This window comes from Gopherus evgoodei, chromosome 10 (genome assembly GCF_007399415.2).
Source record: "Gopherus evgoodei ecotype Sinaloan lineage chromosome 10, rGopEvg1_v1.p, whole genome shotgun sequence".
Taxonomy (NCBI): Eukaryota; Metazoa; Chordata; order Testudines; family Testudinidae; genus Gopherus; species Gopherus evgoodei.
In genome coordinates, this window is record NC_044331.1 from 56,136,552 (window position 1) to 56,154,707 (window position 18,156).

The 18,156-nt window shown below is 44.9% G+C and overlaps 1 protein-coding gene across 2 annotated transcripts in view; it reads left to right on the top strand.

Moving 5' to 3' along the window:
• Nucleotides 1-15,849, top strand: part of SEC14L5 (SEC14 like lipid binding 5) — a 55,762-nt gene extending 39,913 nt beyond the window's left edge. Inside the window, exons 9-17 of one of the 2 annotated variants that reach the window (XM_030578737.1) lie at nt 4,012-4,201; nt 4,918-5,006; nt 6,306-6,337; nt 7,134-7,305; nt 8,046-8,180; nt 9,523-9,660; nt 10,523-10,768; nt 12,176-12,354; nt 13,628-15,849. In XM_030578737.1, coding sequence (XP_030434597.1) covers nt 4,012-4,201; nt 4,918-5,006; nt 6,306-6,337; nt 7,134-7,305; nt 8,046-8,180; nt 9,523-9,660; nt 10,523-10,768; nt 12,176-12,354; nt 13,628-13,733 — 1,287 coding nt within the window. In that variant the 3' untranslated portion in view covers nt 13,734-15,849. Of the gene's footprint in view, nt 1-4,011; nt 4,202-4,917; nt 5,007-6,305; nt 6,377-7,133; nt 7,306-8,045; nt 8,181-9,522; nt 9,661-10,522; nt 10,769-12,175; nt 12,355-13,627 lie in introns of both variants that reach the window. The other variant, XM_030578736.1, reaches the window with a different exon arrangement.
• The last annotated feature ends 2,307 nt before the right edge of the window (nt 15,850-18,156 follow it).

Consider the following 18,156-nt stretch of genomic DNA (forward strand, 5'->3'; position numbering starts at 1 on the left):
GTGTATCTCTCCAGGAGCACCTGGAGGGGAGAAGGGAAAAAGGATTATTTCCCTTTGTTGTGAGACTCAAGGGATTTGGGTCTTGGGGTCCCCAGGGAAGGTTTTTCAGGGGGACCAGAGTGCCCCAAAACACTCTAATTTTTTGGGTGGTGGCAGCAGTACCAACTCCAAGCTGGTAACTAAGCTTGGAGGTTTTCATGCTAACCCCCATATTTTGGACGCTAAGGTCCAAATCTGGGACTAAAGGTATGATATGAGTGGCAGCGGTTACGGGATAGACAAAATCCAGAAGCCAGTAGGAATATTATATTTTTCTTTTCTCTGCTAAGGGCTTTTTAGCAGAGAGAAACAGTTTTTGGTTTTAAAAGAGAATTTTTTTTCTGCTCTCTCTGGCAGTTTGTGCCTTGCATAGTAAGCAAGAAACCATTAAGCTGTGACAATAGCGCTCCCATTGAGAGTCATTACCAGCACTATATACATGCAAATAAAGTGGTTTTTCAGATTTACTTAACATTGAAGATTAGCTAAAGGCACTGTTGCTAGGCAGACCCCAGGAGGCAACAGAGCCTGCAGTTTAGAAGAAAAACACCGGAGGGCACCCCAACACAAGAAAACAGAAACCATGAAAACACAAAAAATGCAAAGCTTTAGAGCCTAGAAGTCCACTCAGTCCTCCTCCTTTTTCAGCCAATCACTCAGACAAACAAGTTTGTTTACGTTTATGGGAGATAATGTTGCCCGCTGCTTATTTACAATGTCACCATAAAATGAGAACAGGTGTTCGCATGGGACTTTTGTAGCTAGCATTGCAAGTTATTTATGTGGCAGATATGCTAAACAATCATATGCTTCAGCCACCATTCCAGAGGACATGCTTCCATGCTGATAATGCTCGTTAAAAAAATGAGTTATTTACATCTGTGACTGAACTCCTTGGAGGAGAATTTTATGTCTCCGGTTCTGTTTTACCCTCAGTCTGACATATATTTCATGTTATAGTAGTCTCGGATGATGACTCATCTAACATTGTTCATTTTAAGAACACTTTCCCTGTAAATTTGACAAAACACAAAGAAGGTACCGATGTAAGATTTCTCAAAGATAGCTATAGCACTCTACCCAAGGTTATAGACTCTGAAGTGCCTTCCAAAATCTGAGAGGGACGAGGTATGGAGCATGTTTTCAGAAGTCTTGAAAGAGCAACACTCCGATGCAGAAACTACAGAACCCGAACCACCAAAAAAGAAAATCAACCTTCTGCTGGTGGCATCTGATTAAAATAAACATGCATCGGTCCACACTTCTTTGGGTCGTTATCAAGCAGAAACCATCATCAGCAAGGATGCAGGTACTCTGGAATGGTGGTTGAAACATGAAGGGACATATGAATCTTTAGCGCATCTGACATGTAAATATCTTGCAATGCCGACTACCACAGTGCCATGCGAACATCGGTTCTCTCTTTCATGTGACATTTGTGAACAAGAAGCGGGCAGCTTTATCACCTGCAAATGTAAACAAACTTGTTTGTCTGAAGAAGAAATAGGACTAATTGGACTGGTAGGCTCTAAAGTTTTACATTTTTATTTTTGAATGCAGTTATTTTTTGTACATAGTTCTACATTAGTAAGTTCAACGTCCATGATAGAGATGCACTACAGTACTTCTATTAGGTGAATTGAAAAATACTTTTTTTTTACAGTGCAAATATTTGTAAATAAAAAAATAGTGAGCCCTGTACACTCTGTATTCTGTATTGTAATTGAAATCAATATATTTGAAAATGTAGAAAACATCAGAAATATAAATGGTATTCTGTTATTGTTTAACAGTGCCATTAATTGTGGTTCACTCTTTTAATCACTTGACAGCTCTAGTTTGAACCAACTTGAGTAGCTGGTGTATAGTGGCTTCCTCTCAGCACTGAAGTTGTACGTTCAAACTCTGCTATAAAAAACCCAGCTGTTTCCATATTAATGTGATTCAGACAAGTTCTTGCCAGTGTTTTTATTAAATAAAATGTTGAGCTCTGACATGGAAACATGTCTATCCTCCCCTCTCTTCCCTCCCCCAACCCCCCCCCCCCGGTAGCCAACATGTACAAATGCGATGTTTGCAAAAAGTTGGTTAGAAACAATTTGCCCCAGTTGTGCATCTAAGCTACCTCCAAACTTATCTGCTTTCTCTTCACTGAATCTATTCTTAGGGCTTGTCTACATGGTGCATTAGTCCACGGTAGAGGGGTACAAATTCTAATTTGCACCAGCATGTTGCACGCTAACTGGCCCACGTGGACTCTATTAAAAGTTCCCTAGTGCACATTGTGTAGGACTGTTTGAAATGGGACTACATTCGGATGCACTAAGGAACTTTTAGTGCATGCCAGCAGGGTCCACACAGGCCAGCTAGTGTGCAGTTTATGAGTGCATGTTAGAATTGACACCTTTGTAGTGCTGACTAATGCACTGTGTAGACAAGCCCTAAGTGTGTTTATTGCAGCTTCATATCGGTATGTGTAACTGAGATTGCTCCAGGCCTGAAATTCCTGGTTGCTTTGCTTCCAGCCCTTCTTTCTATTTTCATTTGCATGCCAGTAAACTGATAAGAGAGCTTTTCGCCCTGAACACGTGTATCGTTTGTGTTACAGTACGGTGCAGGTGGCCCACCTGGGACCATGGCCCTATTACGCTAAATACCGTAGCAATGCATAGGAAGAGACTGCCCCAGCTTTGAAGAGTTTATAATCTGAATGAAGATGCGATGCAACACGAGCTTAAACTGAGGCAATGGGGCGAGGAGGAGATTGGAAGATGTAGTTGCAGATTAGCCGTATGCACAACTTGCAGTTTCAAGTCAAATTTATCTTTGTTTGGGATTTATTAATGATCATTGCTGCTGGCCAACTGCCTGCCACGTTAGTAGCTGGCAATTTTATCTTGGGCTTCAAGGTAGAAGTTAATCTCAAGGGATTTGAAGGAAGTCAGAAAATACTTGCTATCCTGGAGGGTGCCCCATAGGGTGACCAGATAGCAAGTGTAAAACGTCAGGACAGGAGTACAGGGTAATAGGTGCCTATATATAAAAAGCCATCAAAATTGGGACTGTCCCTATAAAATCGGGACATCTGGTCACCCTAGTGCCCCATGCAGAAGGGGCAGCAAGGGACAAAGCACAGAAGTTTTGGTGGGAGAAGTGGACGAACATTTGAGGCTGGTGTGATTAGCTGAAAGTTTGTGGGGGGCCACGTGGTCAGGTACGAGAGGGGATAATTGGGGCAGGGGTTGCACTTGAATGTCATGAAGGGGAGCTGTCATGGACAAAGGAGAGGGACTGACCTACTTGGACAAGGCCAGTGTGGAGGTTCAGCAAATAAAAGCCTGCACAAGAGTGTGAGCTGTAGTGTTCCAGCTGAAGGGAGCCTTCGGAGCGTGTCTGATGGTCTATTTATAGACAGCCCAGCTGCAACCAGTCTCCGTAGGGCTAGCACAGGAGCCTTCCTGTAGGCTAGCATGTTGAACAAAGATGCTTTTCAGCCTTTGCATGGTGTTGTGTGGCTTTCCTGTTTCCCTTGGGCTCACCCTGCTTTCTGGGGAAGGAACATTGTAGCTTTGTTACTTTTGGGCAGGATTTGCGGGTGGTCTGTCTCGGCTGGTGGGGGAATGTTTTGGGAGACTCTGGCTAAGAGAGTTCACTGCAATTCCCAGCTGTCTATTCAATGCACTGGCTTGCAGTGTTTCCAGACTGAATATGCATCGCATGTATAGGCCCAGGTAGGTGGGAGGGCCCTATCTCTGGAGGGGGGCTGGGTTTGTCACTTCCCTAGAGTCCTGAATTAGCTGGAGCAGACCAAATGGACATAGCAGGAAGAAAGAAAATTAAACTTCAGTCCTTCTCCGTGCCTGGTGAGGAGCTAGAAGCTTCTTTGCATCTCGTTGGTGTTTGTGGGAGGGGACACTGGCAGCGGTGCAGTCCAAGTTCTTTGGGATGAGTGCATCTCCTCTTGTCTCTCAGATCCCCAAAGATGAGCATATCCTTCGATTCCTGAGGGCTCGCGATTTCAACATTGACAAGGCTCGCGAGATGCTCTGCCAGTCGCTGACCTGGCGCAAGCAGTACCAGGTGGATTACATCTTGCAGACCTGGAGACCCCCATCCCTGCTGGAGGAGTACTACACCGGAGGGTGGCATTACCAGGACAAAGGTAGGATGTTGCATATGCACCACCACTGCAGTGACCTATGGCTCTGTGGAGACAGCTAGGCTGGCAGGTTACACCGTAGCATGGTGAAAAATCCTAACATGGGTACATTTCCTAATACATATGAATAGACCGATTTTGTCAAAGCAATCTTTGTTTTTGTACATGCAGATGAGGCTGAATCTGGCTGGCCTAAAGCTCCCCTTGACAGGAATATGCTTTGGGCACCATTTTTTTTCCCTTTGAATTTAAGAAAATGTCCTGCTTATAGGTAAGCAACTCTGTTTACAGTGGAAGCTTCTCCTACTCAAGTGCCCCATCCCTTCTTGGAAGGGTCTGTCCCCTAAGGAGATGAGTAGGTCAGACACCAACCAATTTAACTGACAGCCTCTCTCTGAGCTGCTGGCAAGGCTGTTGTGACATCATCACCTTCCCACTGAAGACTGGATTAAGACCATCAGACATCTAACCATCTTAGGCCAATGTTGACCTGTGGCATGGATAAGAGAGAATCTGTAGTTCATTTCCCCCCAGCCCCCACCAGGCTATTCCATCTCCCAGGCACCTGGCCTATTTATTACTAACAAGAAGCTGCGGTTAGATGGCCATCTAAATGCTACTTTTCTTCAGCAGAGTTTCCAGGTTCTTTGCAGGATCCCTCGTTTGGGGGCTTAGAACTAGTATTTTCCCTCTAACTTTTTTGTTTCTTTGCTTTGAAGATGGCCGCCCCCTCTACATCCTCTGCCTCGGTCAGATGGACACAAAAGGTTTGGTGAAGGCCCTGGGAGAAGAGTCGCTCCTGCGACATGTAAGGGATGCTGTATGACTTCAGCTGCTACAGTTTCTCTGAGAGATTTAGATGAAGTGCAAATCACAGCAGCAGACCCACATGGGAAGAAGGGATCCACTTGACTAGCAGATAAATAAATTAGTTCTAATACCATATATCAGTTGGCCTTGTGTATCTCATCAAATATTGATGGCAATAAGGTTCAGCATGCAGCACAGGGGCACTATATGACCTGGTGATTGGCCGCGTCATACCAGATACAAATTTGGAGGCAAATTCTTCATTATCTTCAACAGTTAGGCCATCACGGAACCTGGCACCTGGTTGATACAGTGGCTATTAGGGTTTATCTAAATGAGCACTAAGGTGCATCTACAATGGATTCCCAGCTTGTGTAGATGTATCTAACCTAGCTCCGCTCAAGTCAGCTTGCCAAAGACAGCAGTGTAGCCAGGATAGCAATGGCCACGGCTTGGATTAGCTGCTTTAATATGTACACAGGGGGTCCAGGCAGGTATATGCTTGGGTAGCTAGCCTGAGTCACTGCCCATGCTGTCCTGGCTGTCCTGCTGTTTTTAGCCTGGTAGTTTAAGCACAGAGCCCAACCTTGATGTCTATTGGCACAGTTCCCACTGCAGCACGTGCTTACTTTGCCATTACCTTGAACAAAGAGCAGCAGCTGGTCTCCACTCCAGCGTCCGAGCCCTTCTCAGTGCAGGAGAGAGAGGGGAGCATGGTTGGGGCATCAGTTCTGACTCCTGTTTCGGAATGCCTCCTCAGCCCCCATGCTACCAGGCAGCTCTATATGACCCCTCTTGTGTAGGGTCTTTAGTGGCATGCATAGCGGTGTAGCTCCTCTCAACCCCCCAACGTACTCTTCAGTCCAAAGTGGGGCAAGGCCCAGCCATGGTGCAAATGTACCAGCAGGAAGTTCTCTGATGCCAGGGCAATTCTCTTTTGGTGATTTGCAGTTGGATTGTGACTCTTACATTACCCAAATGATGCAAAGCACCCATAGCTGGGTTTGAGAATCTGGTACGCAGGGTCTTGGTCTTTAACACACATGCCTTGTAAACTCAGTAGAACTGATTTTTCAGCAGAGAGAACCTTTCCAGAAATCTCGTTTCTTGTTCTGTGTTCACGTAACATGGCTGGTGTGTCCCTTTTATCATAATAGGCTGTTTTGGCTCCAGCTCCCTGTTCATGTGATTTTCCTCACTGTTCCCCCATGGTGGAATAGGAGATGGGGGCTGTTCTTTGGGTGTGTTGCCAAGGTAACTCACAGTCCCTGCATGCTCTCTCTCTCATATATTTCAGGTTTTGTCCATTAACGAGCAGGGACAAAAGAGGTGTGAGGAAAACACCAATCTGTTTGGCCATCCCATCACGTTAGTATGCATTTAACTGTGTTCAGGCCCTGGTATGGTGTGAGCCAGCAAGGTGGAAGTAACATTTCAGATGAAGTGTTTAAGATACCCTGGATTTTACTGAAATAAGTAACTGGAATTCTTAGGCCCAAGCCACAGATTGGAGTATTTTGTTTGTATCAATCCCTACTGTAGCCAAGGCAGGAGTGTATGTGGTACCATATGTACTGGACTTAGACGAGATGAAATGTACAACTTGATATGAAGGAAAACAAGGCTATTTGTACCCAATCACATTGTCCAGCTTCTCTGCCACATTCCAGGTGAATCTTCTACCTGATGCCTTTGTGATCCAATCCAGCTGCTTGAAGCCTGTAGTTCTGGCTCTATTTACACAGCATCAGGTTTTTAACGAATGCAAAATAACTCTTTAGTGCCATGACAGTAGTGCCCAGATTGTGTCTTGGTGGATCTAAAAGAGCCATTTGCTCAAGGGTCTGAGCACCCTTAACCACCTCGAAGCATTGCCCTCCCTAGGAGGAAGAATGCATTCTGTGCACTGAAAATACCTTTGGACTCCGGCCATCTGCTGCTCATACGGTGGGGAGTAGTTGTTGCTCCATTGGTACTGCCAGTCACCCCTAGGTTTAATAGAAAGTGTACGATAAAAGATTTTTGTGCCACTCTTATTTGTGCTGGCTGGGCAGGTGCTGTGTTGGTAACGAATGGGGATATTGCGGCGCAGTAGGGACCTCTCCAATTCTTCTGTGCATTTCAGATCCTGGACGTGTCTGGTAGATTTGGAAGGGCTGAACATGCGTCACCTGTGGCGGCCTGGAGTTAAGGCACTCCTTCGGATAATTGAGGTTGTAGAGGACAATTACCCCGAGACACTGGGGAGGTTACTGATCGTGCGAGCACCACGGGTTTTCCCTGTGCTGTGGACTCTGGTAAATGAAATCCTTACGATACAGACAGTGAGAACTGGGCCAGTGCCACAAGTGGCTAAAACTTCCAGGCCTGCAGATGTTCTGCATCACTGGAGGATTATGGAGGAAAAAGCTCTCAGACAACCTGTCATTGGACTGAGGAGAGCTAGACACTGCTCATTGGCGGAGCTCTGGAATTAGCCATAGTACTGCCACAGAGCAATATGTGTTGCTTTCACATCACTTTTAGCCTCTGCCATCCTGCCAGCGCTGACCAGAGTTTGGGATCTGCACTCTGAGCTCTCACATGGCACTATGCTGCATTACCACCAACCGACAGGCTAGCTCTTGGGACTCTCTCTCATACCAATATGCAAGAGGGGTGCCAATAAAAAGCTGCAGTTGGCACAGGTTTGAGTGGCAAAGATAAACTGCTTTTAAATCCCACTCGAGAGAATGGAGAATAAAGTAATGAATGTGACCCTGGCTAGGGCCTGCTGGGTGTATAGGCCACAGAACTGACAAAGCCCAATGCAGTTCTGGAATAGTGTTGAGGATGGGGAGGTGACTTCTAGTTTTATCTAATGTGGGGGATGGCAGGGGAACCCTGTGAGAGAATGGAAATATTTCTGTGTATAGTCTGTTCTGGTTCACAGCCATCAACTTCCCTGTGGACTTCAGTCCATGGTGCTAGGAGTGTTTCTGGAATGTGGTGCAATATCCTCTCCCATTACATCATGTTCTGTCCACCTGTATTTCAGGTTAGTCCCTTCATCAATGAAAACACCAGGCAGAAGTTCCTCATCTACAGTGGCAATAACTACCAGGGTCCTGGAGGGCTTGTAGACTATCTGGACAAAGACGTGATTCCAGATTTCCTTGGAGGAGAATGTATGGTGAGTTTCCTTACTTTTGTGTAAGGTGAATCTGAGGTACTGTCTTCCTGGGGGCCTCTCACTTCCCAACTCCCCTAGTCCTTCCACTCCTTCCCTTGGAGTAGTTACCTTTCTAGACTGGTAGTGCCCGAAGGCCCACACTGGACTGGGGACCCATGATGCTGAGTGCTGAGATTATCCTGGCCTCTGAGCTCACCTTCGGAGAGGTGGCATTTTGCTGAGGAAGCCTTTTATGAGGGAGATGCGTTTAGATATTCTTACCCTTCTGCTCTTATGATTGCATTGACCTTGAATGTTATGGAAAAACAGAACTTTGGTCCTTGACCGTCGAGAGTTCTTCCTCAAGTCAGTGTGGTTTTCCTTGGGTTATTTGGGTGTCTTCATCTTGCTTAAAAAAAGAATACCTGAAAGGAGGGGTTGAGCCACAGGCTAGAGATTGGTGATCATGTCCCAATCCCATGACATAGCATCAAAATATGACTCCACTGCTTCAGTTGTCAAAGGGCATCCAGATTAGCACAGGTCTTAAAAATATCTGGCCTAGCTACTTTAGTGCCTATTGGATTAGGGAGATGATTAAAGGGACATGACCAGACTAAAAAAATAAACCAACACATCATGTGTATAAGACTCTTGATTTGATTTTTTGGGGGTTTATGCATAATTCATACATTACAGGTAATGTGCCTTTAATCTGAGCTTTAAAATATTAGAACTGTTGTTATCATATTTTTGATATCTGCCATTGAAGCCACTTTCTTTGAACCTTGTTAACTTCATGTAATATTGTGCAGGCACTTGTATTCTTATTGTAGGTTGCCCAGAAGCTTCTCAATAAATCATATTAAATTGAAATAATGAAAAAGACCTTAATTTACTTTTCATCATTTATGCTGCTCACCATGTCAACCCCCTTCAGACAATGAAAATACAATGATGAGTATCACTTACTTATTTCTCGTCAACTTTTTGCTTTTGGGCTGTGTGGTGCTGGCACCATGGTGCACTAGTTGGATTCCAGACTCTGCTTGGAGCATTTAAAATTAAGCTGACACATCATGGTAAAATTTCAAATAATATTACATGTTGTAACACTGTCCTTTAAAGAAAAGAACGCTCTAAATCGGAGTCCCAGCCTAACTGATGGGATGTGCCCCTCACAAAGAGCAGGGGCCAGATCCTACGTGTGTAAAGCCAATGGAGCTATGACATTTTACACCAGCTGAGGATGTGATGCTTCATAATAGGTAACTGGATATATTGGGAGTATCTAGATATTACCATAAATGTTAGTTTAGTAGAAGTCCCAGTACGGATGTCTGTCTCTCTCTGGTTCTTACAGTGCAATGTCCCTGAGGGTGGACTCGTCCCCAAGTCACTTTATCAAACAGATGAAGAACCAGAGAACTCTGATCACATCCGACTATGGACAGAAACCATCTACCACTCTGCAAATGTTCTGAAAGGGGCTCCCCATGAGGTACAGACCAACCATGTGCTGTTCTGGGGAAGGCAGGGAGGTGACTCCAAGGGGCTGAGCTGTAGATTTGTTCTTGGGAAGGCTGGCATAGAGCAGTGAAGGGATCCCAGCATGTCAGAGCTGGACATGTTCCAGCAGCACAGTGCTCAGCAGGGGATGGCTGAGATAACACAACCAGCATTTCAGAGGTCTGTGGAAGTTAAGAACAGTAATTTGAGGGTGAGGAAGCAGTTTCTCTAGTTTCTAGTGTAACTTGTCCATATACCCACTGTAGCACCTTCCTCCTTTTTCTGGAGAAATAAAGACTCCATTGGCTTTCCCACCAATATCCTTGTCTATTATTTATCATGCCTCTGATCTTGTGAGAGAAGAGAACGTGAGCTGGGAATATTCAGGTGTAATCAAAAAGGACAAAGTGGGGAGACGAATCCTTTGCACCCATTTCTAACCATGGACGGTGTCTCATTCTGACTCAGGCTGTTCAATTTCCCTATGCAACAGCCAGTTGGAACCCCACAATTAGCCGTTCTAAAGCAGTCCACAGTTGAGCCCCAGAAACCTTTGCTTTGGTGCCAATTGTGCTTAAGAGGGGTACCATGGGAACTGGCACAATACTTTGTAAGGTGCTGCTGATGCAGGACAAGGTTGTGGTGAAAGTAGCTGAGCAGATCAATGGCAGTGAAATCTGCAGGCAGGAACTGGGATCAGCTCATGACCCCATGGGGAGCTGAGAATTGCAGCAGTAATGGATTCTAAGACTACAGGAGCTGGATGGATTTGTGTGTGATGGGAAGTTGGGAGGATGTTAGATCTCACCTGAAGATCAAGCCCATAAAACCTGCTTGTTTTGCTGCTTGTTTAGATCGTTGTGGAAATCCTGGAGGGTGAGTCTGTGATCACGTGGGACTTTGACATCCTGAAGGGAGACGTGGTGTTCTGCCTCTTTCACTCCAAGCGAGCACCCAAGACCATTCGCAAAGAGGCCACTTCATCAAGTGCTTCAACTGCTGGGGACAACGTGCAGCTAATCGATAAGAGCTGGGTTCTGGGGGTGGATTATAGCCGCATGGAGTCTCCGCTGGTGTGCCGAGAAGGAGAGAGCATCCAGGTTGTATGTCCTGCCGCCTCTTGACCTCTAAACAGCTATGTTGAACCACTGTAACGTTCAGAACCTTGTAGTGGAGGGTATATGTGACTGTTGAGCAAGGAGTAGCAGTTTTCATTGATGTTTTTCTGCAAAACTTTAACAAATTCCAGAATCCCATGGTTAAAAATACCCCAAACAATGGAGACTAGAAGTCCTCCACTGCAAGGGAATAGAGGCTCTTTTCACAGCTCTCTGCATATGAACTAGACTCCCAGACCCCCTAAGGAAGTGCATAGCATGGCAGTACCTGACTTAAGGTATGTCTACACTACCCGCCGAATCGGCGGGTAGTGATTGATCCCCGAACACGCTCCCCGTCAACTCTGGAACTTCACTAGGGCGAGAGGCAGAAGCGGAGTCGACGTGGGAGCGGCGGCCATTGATCCCGCTCCGCAAGGACGCAAAGTAAGTCGATCTAAGATATGTCGACTTCAGCTACGCTATTCTCGTAGGATTAATACATGCAGCATCCTGCAGGCATTCCATAAATTCTAAACACATTCTCATAACTCTAATATGTGTTTTAACTATACTAACACACAGGGAAGCCAGACTGGTTTCCAGCTATGCATTTGTTGGTCTTCAGTGAGGCCTGGGGCCTTGGCATGAGCTAGCATTTGGTCTGCCAATGTCGCACAGTGCTCTGTTCGAGACTGGTAAGCAGTAGGCCATGATCGAAAGCCCACTGAATTCATGGGCTTTGGCTCAGGCCCATAATGTTACCTGGGTGATGTATACATTGGTTTCACTAGAGTTTGATGTTAGTTAACATTTTGTTTTGTGTCACGGGGTGGGGGAAGACAAGGCCATGCCCCCCACCTCCCTCCCCTTCCCGTGATTCACCATGACTGTCTCAGCCAGCCAGTAAAACAGGTTTATTTAGATGACAGGGACATGGTCCAAAACAGGTCTTGCCTGTACAGACAACAGGACCCCCTTTAGTTAGGTCCATCTGGGGGCTCTAGGGAGACCACAGCCCCGACAGGAAGCTCAAGCCCCGTCGGGGTGCCCTTCTCCATTTCCCAGTCAGCTCTAAACTGAAACTCCCTCCAGCCGACTCACTCAGCATCCCCCAGCCTTTGTGTCGTTTGTCCAGTGTCCCAAGCAGAGGTTTCACCTGGCCTCTAACCCCCCTCTTGAGTTCTCATGTTCATGCTCAGGTATCCTCCCCTCCCCTCCCCAATGCAGACCGTCCCAGCAGAACTCCCCTGCAACCTTCCGAGGTCAACACTCCCCACTCAGCATTCAAAGAACACATCAAGAACATTCTGACTTGGTTTTTTTTAAACTTTTTTTTAAAAAGGGTATGATTATTTTTTTCAGATGCTTGGCAGTCGCTTGATGGTGCTCTTTGTCCATCCCTTACAGGGATCTCATGTGACTCGTTGGCCTGGCTTTTATGTTCTGCAGTGGAAAATGCACAGCTCTTTGCCCTGCTCTGGCACCAGCCTCCATCGAGTAGATGATGTCCTGGCCTCTTTGCAAGTTTCCAGTCACAAGTGTAAACTCATGTACTACTTTGAGGTGCTTGCATCCAAGGATTTCAGGTAGGAGCCCTGCTGGGGGCTAGGTTAATGTGTGACTTGCAATAGACGAGCAGTCTAGCAAAGCAGACTGTGACTCTGGAATTCCAGATGTATCTAACCTTTAAAATGTCTGTGGCGCACCACATGGAAAATGGATACAGGTAGATTGGTCGTCTTCTTTAGAGAGACTTCCCTTTGTTAGCACCAGATGGAGCCTTGACACGTCCTTGACCTTGGTGGGAGGTGAAGTTTTAAGGGCCATGACTTGACTATACATCCTCTGGAGGAATTACTCATTGCATGTATTGCCTTACCCCGAATGTCTTTAATAGTAACTGTAGCTTCTTGAAGGGGCGTGGAGTACTGTTACTTCATAGCATGTTCTTTCCAGACCTTTGGGCAAAGTAACCATGTGCTATGTCTGGTGTTCAAAGGAGAATATTGATCACATGACAACAGACTTGTCTGCTGAATAAGTCTGACATAGAGGAAACCTGCAGAGTATCTGTACACCCTAATGGTTTAATGGGTAAAAAAACCACATTTCTATGGTGCCTCCTAGCAGAAAAGCTCTCAGAGTGTTTTACAGTCAACTAACCCTCAGCAGGATACTGGAAGAAAAAGGGGCGGGGGGCGGGGAGAGGGTGTTTTTGTTTTTTAGTTGAAGGCACCGATACGACATGACTTGCTGAGTCAGTGGCAGAGAATACCAAAGAACCCAGAATTCCTAACTCTAACCATTCAAACTTACTTCCCAGTGCTGTGGTTGCAGGGAAAAACATGGTAGTGGAAAGTGGCTACAACAGTAATAAATAGAACCTCAGACAACCACAGTGTCGGGAAATCTGAACAGATGTGCTCAGTGAGGGAGAAACTGTGATCTGATGCTGGCAGCCCACAGCAAACAGACCCTTCTCAATTCAGCTTGTGGCAGCTCTTTTGATAGCATCCAGTGTGCCATTAATTGCTCGCTTAACCGTTTATCTGCCCACACACTGTATATACAGCCCCAGAGAGCGTACTATGCCCTACCCCGCTGATAACTATTATAGATGAGTCATCACCTCTGTAGAAAGTACAAAGGTGCTAGTATCCCTGGCTGTGATCATTTAATTCCTCTTTGTGACACCTAGGTACCTTGAATGTCTTTACATTTGGAGAGACAACAGTGAGGATAGAGTGAAAAATCCCACTTTGCACCTCACTGGAAATAAAGTAATGGAATCTCAGATGCACTCTAGTATCAATAAGTAGCTGTATGTGTAACAAACGTATCCGTTTTCTTTCATTCCAGGGGGTCCATGTCAAGCCTGGAATCCTGCAACAGTGGCTTTTCCCAGCTCAGTGCAACCACGACATCTTCCAGCCAATCCCAGAGCAGCTCCCTCATTTCTAGATAGCGTGGCGTAGGCTTCTATTGACCTCTGAAATGTTACATCCGTGTTTGGAGGCCTCCCTCCAGGGCAGTTCTGGGGACCAACCCAAAGAGGCTGCAGTGTGCCTCAGCGTCAAGGCTTTGGGGGCAGTCATTCATAAGACCACGAGTAGCAGCAGTCTGGGGAACTCTTTGGAATCTATTTTCAGTAAGAGACATGTGACTTTTCAATCTGCAAACTGGATTCCGTTGAAAGGCCTATGTACCAGTTGTGTTTTAACAGACCTGTGTTTTAGGGTGAATATCACTTTGCATGAATCTGTGTATTACTAAGGTTAAAGGGCTCTTTCCAATCAGTCCTATTTCTACATACAATAGAGGAGACTGATGTGGCCTTATCTGTAATGACCCATAGAACTAGATTTATTCACATGTAGCATAATTAGTCTAGTTCTTCTGGGCGCCTGCAATACCGATGACACTCAAGGTACAGTGGGTGTTTCAGCAGCAGGGACTTGAAGCAAATTGTAAATAAATACCTGAATACAGACCAGTACCTTTTGAGGGAGGCGGGCGGGAAAGAGGAGAAACTTCCAAGGTAACCCAAACCTGAAACCTCTTCCAATCTGATTGGATGTTGCTTGGATATACTTCCAGTTTTTTTTTTGTTAAAAAAACAGTATTTTCTATAGTGCGTAGGGAGAACGCCTACCTCCAGCAAGCAAGTCCTTTCTTAAAACACCCACTTGTCTTTATTTCCTCCTCAGGTTTATGAGCAATAAATGAGTGTCTCTCTGACCCACCCCATCAGACTTGGTGGGAATCGAATCACATTATAAAGGGCTAAGAAGAGCAATATGTTCTTTCCTTAAAGGCACAAAGTTTTATGGCAGCATTATAGGAGCTGCTCCTTTAAAAACGGGCTAACTTGGAGAGGAGAGAACTCTCTTTTTCTAAAGTACACGTGCATGTGTATTTAAACACTTAATGAAACATATTTATTCAAATTGTATCATAGCTTATTTTAAATTGTTTAATTTATTTATAATTTCAGTGATAACTATTTATTGAACCTGATCACTGTTTTTAACCAGCTGCACTTTTTTGTTTTAAAAGGGAACGACAGATCTTGAATCCCACAAACCTTTAGATTTCACTTCTAGTCTCTGTGGCAGCTTGGCATCTTACCGTTCAGGGCTGTAGCACTCGGCAGCATGTCATCTCTTCTCCCAAAGCTCATGGGAGTGGCCCAACTGACTTGAATGTTACTCGCGTGAGTAAGGGTTTGCAAGAGCAGGGACCGAGCTTGTGGATGTTGTTGGCAGGGAGGGAGGATTAAGAGCTGTTGAAGATATGTTCTTGTACAATCTCTGCTGATTACGTCAGTGACAGACGTATTGCAGAAGGAGTAAGAACCCATTTAAAAGAGTTTACATAGCAGAAAAGAGAGAACCTGTATTCTTTCCTCAAGTACTAGGAAGTTAGAAAAACAGGTGGTCAATACCGAGCTGCTTCTGGGCAGTATTTGTAACTAACAGACATGCAAGAGGTATTCCTCAATAAGCAGTTTATCTTCTCTGCCCCATCCATCCGTAACTGTTTTCACTACCTTCATTTGCTTGTTTCTAGGCACAGGGCACTGCCAGAACGGGGGGGGGGGGGGAACTACTTGATAACTGGAGCAATGTATGTAAGAAAGTTAGTGTATAAATATGTAGGCTGGATTTTCAAAGGAGCCTAGGGAGTTGGGCATCTAGCTCACTTTGACTTTTAGTGGCAGTTCCAGAAGATAAATTGAGGCCCCCTTGAACATTCCAGCTGTCACTCATAGTATGGAAAAGGAAAGCTCCAGTGACAGTGTGACCAGTTACATAGTAAAACCCTTACTAAATAAGAACGAACATCAGGGACTCTTCCAAGCATTTGTCAGTGCTTCTTTATCTCCATCAAGTGAATGAGGGTTTTGCCTTTCTCAGGCAGGGACTGCCATTTTAATGATACCTCTCAACCAAGTCCCAGTTTAATGCAAAGAGGAAATGGAAAATGGGCTTCACCATGAGAGAGCCCTGGAAATCAAATATCAGAGGGGTAGCCGTGTTAGTCTGGATCTGTAAAAGCAGCAAAGAGTCCTGTGGCACCTTATAGACTAACAGACGTTTTGGAGCGTGAGCTTTCGTGGGTGAATACCCACTTTGTCAGATGCATGTAGTGGAAATTTCCAGGGGCAGGTATATATATGCAGGCAAGCTAGAGATAATGAGGTAGTTCAATCAGGGAGAATGAGGCCCTGTTCTAGCAGTTGAGGTGTGAAAAGCAAGGGAGGAGAAACTGGTTCTGTAATTGGCAAGCCATTCACAGTCTTTGTTTAATCCTGAGCAAGTTGCTGAAAGCGAGTGTATTTGTACCCACATACACAAAGTTGCTTTAACCACAACTGACTCGCTTTCTAAAACCCATTACTCAATATAATGTATAACTTTTTAAAATTGTTTTGATTTCCAGCACTTTCCAACAGCAAAGCCCAAGTCCTATTCTGTGCCATATTTCAAGATGGCTGCTTGTTTCTTGGTTTGACAGTTAAGTTTTTTCACATTTACTCTGTCCCTGGGAGAATAGTTCTTCATCCAGTAAAAAGTACTGAAGGTGGAATTCTCAGCTTAGAATTTATTACACGCCTGCACATTCTGAACTGAGATAGGGGAGCAAGAGCCTTAAGTGGAAGGGGTATAGGCCAGGGGATGGCTCACTCCTGCTGTCTTTCTAGGGCTTCTTACAAGGGCCAGTGGTGTTTCCCATGATCCTGAAACATCAATCTCCTGTGCATTGAGTACCATGTGTGAGGCTGCACTGTAATTCCAGACATGGGACAAAGTAAAACTCCTCTGAAACTTAACTTGACTTTTTTTCTAGGCTACATTAGCTCATAAGGCATAATGCTCACTTCTTCAGAGCATGCTCCAGTGACAGGAGCGCAAGGTGATTGGTGTCCTGGGTTCTATTCACAGCTCCCCATTGATTCCTTGTGATCCAGAGCAAATTCTTTAGGCTAGAACAGTGACACTCAGAGTGAGCTCCCGAGCTGCAAGTGGCTCTTTAACATGTCTCCTATGGCTCTTTGCAACACATGGTATTAAAATACCATGTGATTTAATTATAAACCAATCAGGATGCTTTTACTATATAGTTAACCAACTGTAGTTGATAAAATAATACTTGGGTCAGTCATTCTGCTGTGTGTGTATATAAATATGTACACTAAAATTTCCCCTGCCAGACTGTTTAAAGATGAATATATAGCACTACAGTAAATGAAACACTGAATTCACACTCTGGCAGCTCTCTTGGGTAATGCTGATCATTAATTTGGCTCCTGAACAACTGAGGTCTGAGGCTCACTGGGCTAGAACTTCAAAAGTCCAATGATAGACCCATGTAATTATTAGAAGTGCTGAGCACCTGTCACTCCAGTTGAAGTCAATGGCGCTGTGGCTGTACCACACTTCTGGAAAATCAGTCCCAGCTGTTTAATTGGGAACCCAGAATGAAATCACTTCTGTCAATTTGGGCTTTAATCTCTTTGTTTCAGTTACTCCATCTGTAAAATGCACACAATACCTACCTCACAGGCTCATTGCAAGGTTGACATTTGTAAAGGCTTCGGAGATCTTGAGAGGAAAGGCAAAGTGTTACATGACCATCTCTACAGCTTAAAAATCAGATGGCCATATTTACACCCTGACTCGTGTGGGTCTGCAAATATACCCCAACTTGCTGTGTACCGGATTGTGTATAAAACTTGATTTGCAGTGAACTCTGGATGCCAGACTACATTCTATTGTCATGCAGGGGCAAAAGCCAGAATGTTCCAGCTGAGTTCAGGGCTTGTGGTTAAATATTTAAATGGGGTTTGGTTTAAAGGGGCTTTTTTTTTCCCCCCCCAATTGTCCTGCATGGACCACAACCTTAGTTTTGCAGAAGGGCTGAGAAGGACCTGAGTCCAATTGGCCTTGATCTGACTGAAGCAGCATTGCTAGATTTTCTTCCAAGCAGCCTGTGTACTGAGAGAACCAAAATGAGTTTTCTGGAGCACAAAAATCATACTAATAAAGCACTATTGTATTTTTTCTCTGTTAGGGATAAACTGTGAATTCCCTTTGATATGGATCCTTTCTCTATATTGTTTTCCTATTATGGAAAATGTGTGGAACCAATCTTCTATTGGATGATTTAGCTAGTGAAATGCTGAGCTATGGTGATTATTCAGTGTTAGAGGACTAGGATACTATTTCAGACATTGTTTGAATAGTCTTTGTTTTGCATTCACAATCCCAGAGCCCAGGGTTGGACTTCAGTGGCACATTGCTGCTTAAAAGGTGTCAGTTGCGCTCACCTTGCCTACAGTCTTGCAGACAAGACAGACTCTGATGCCCTACTCCAAAGGTCATTTT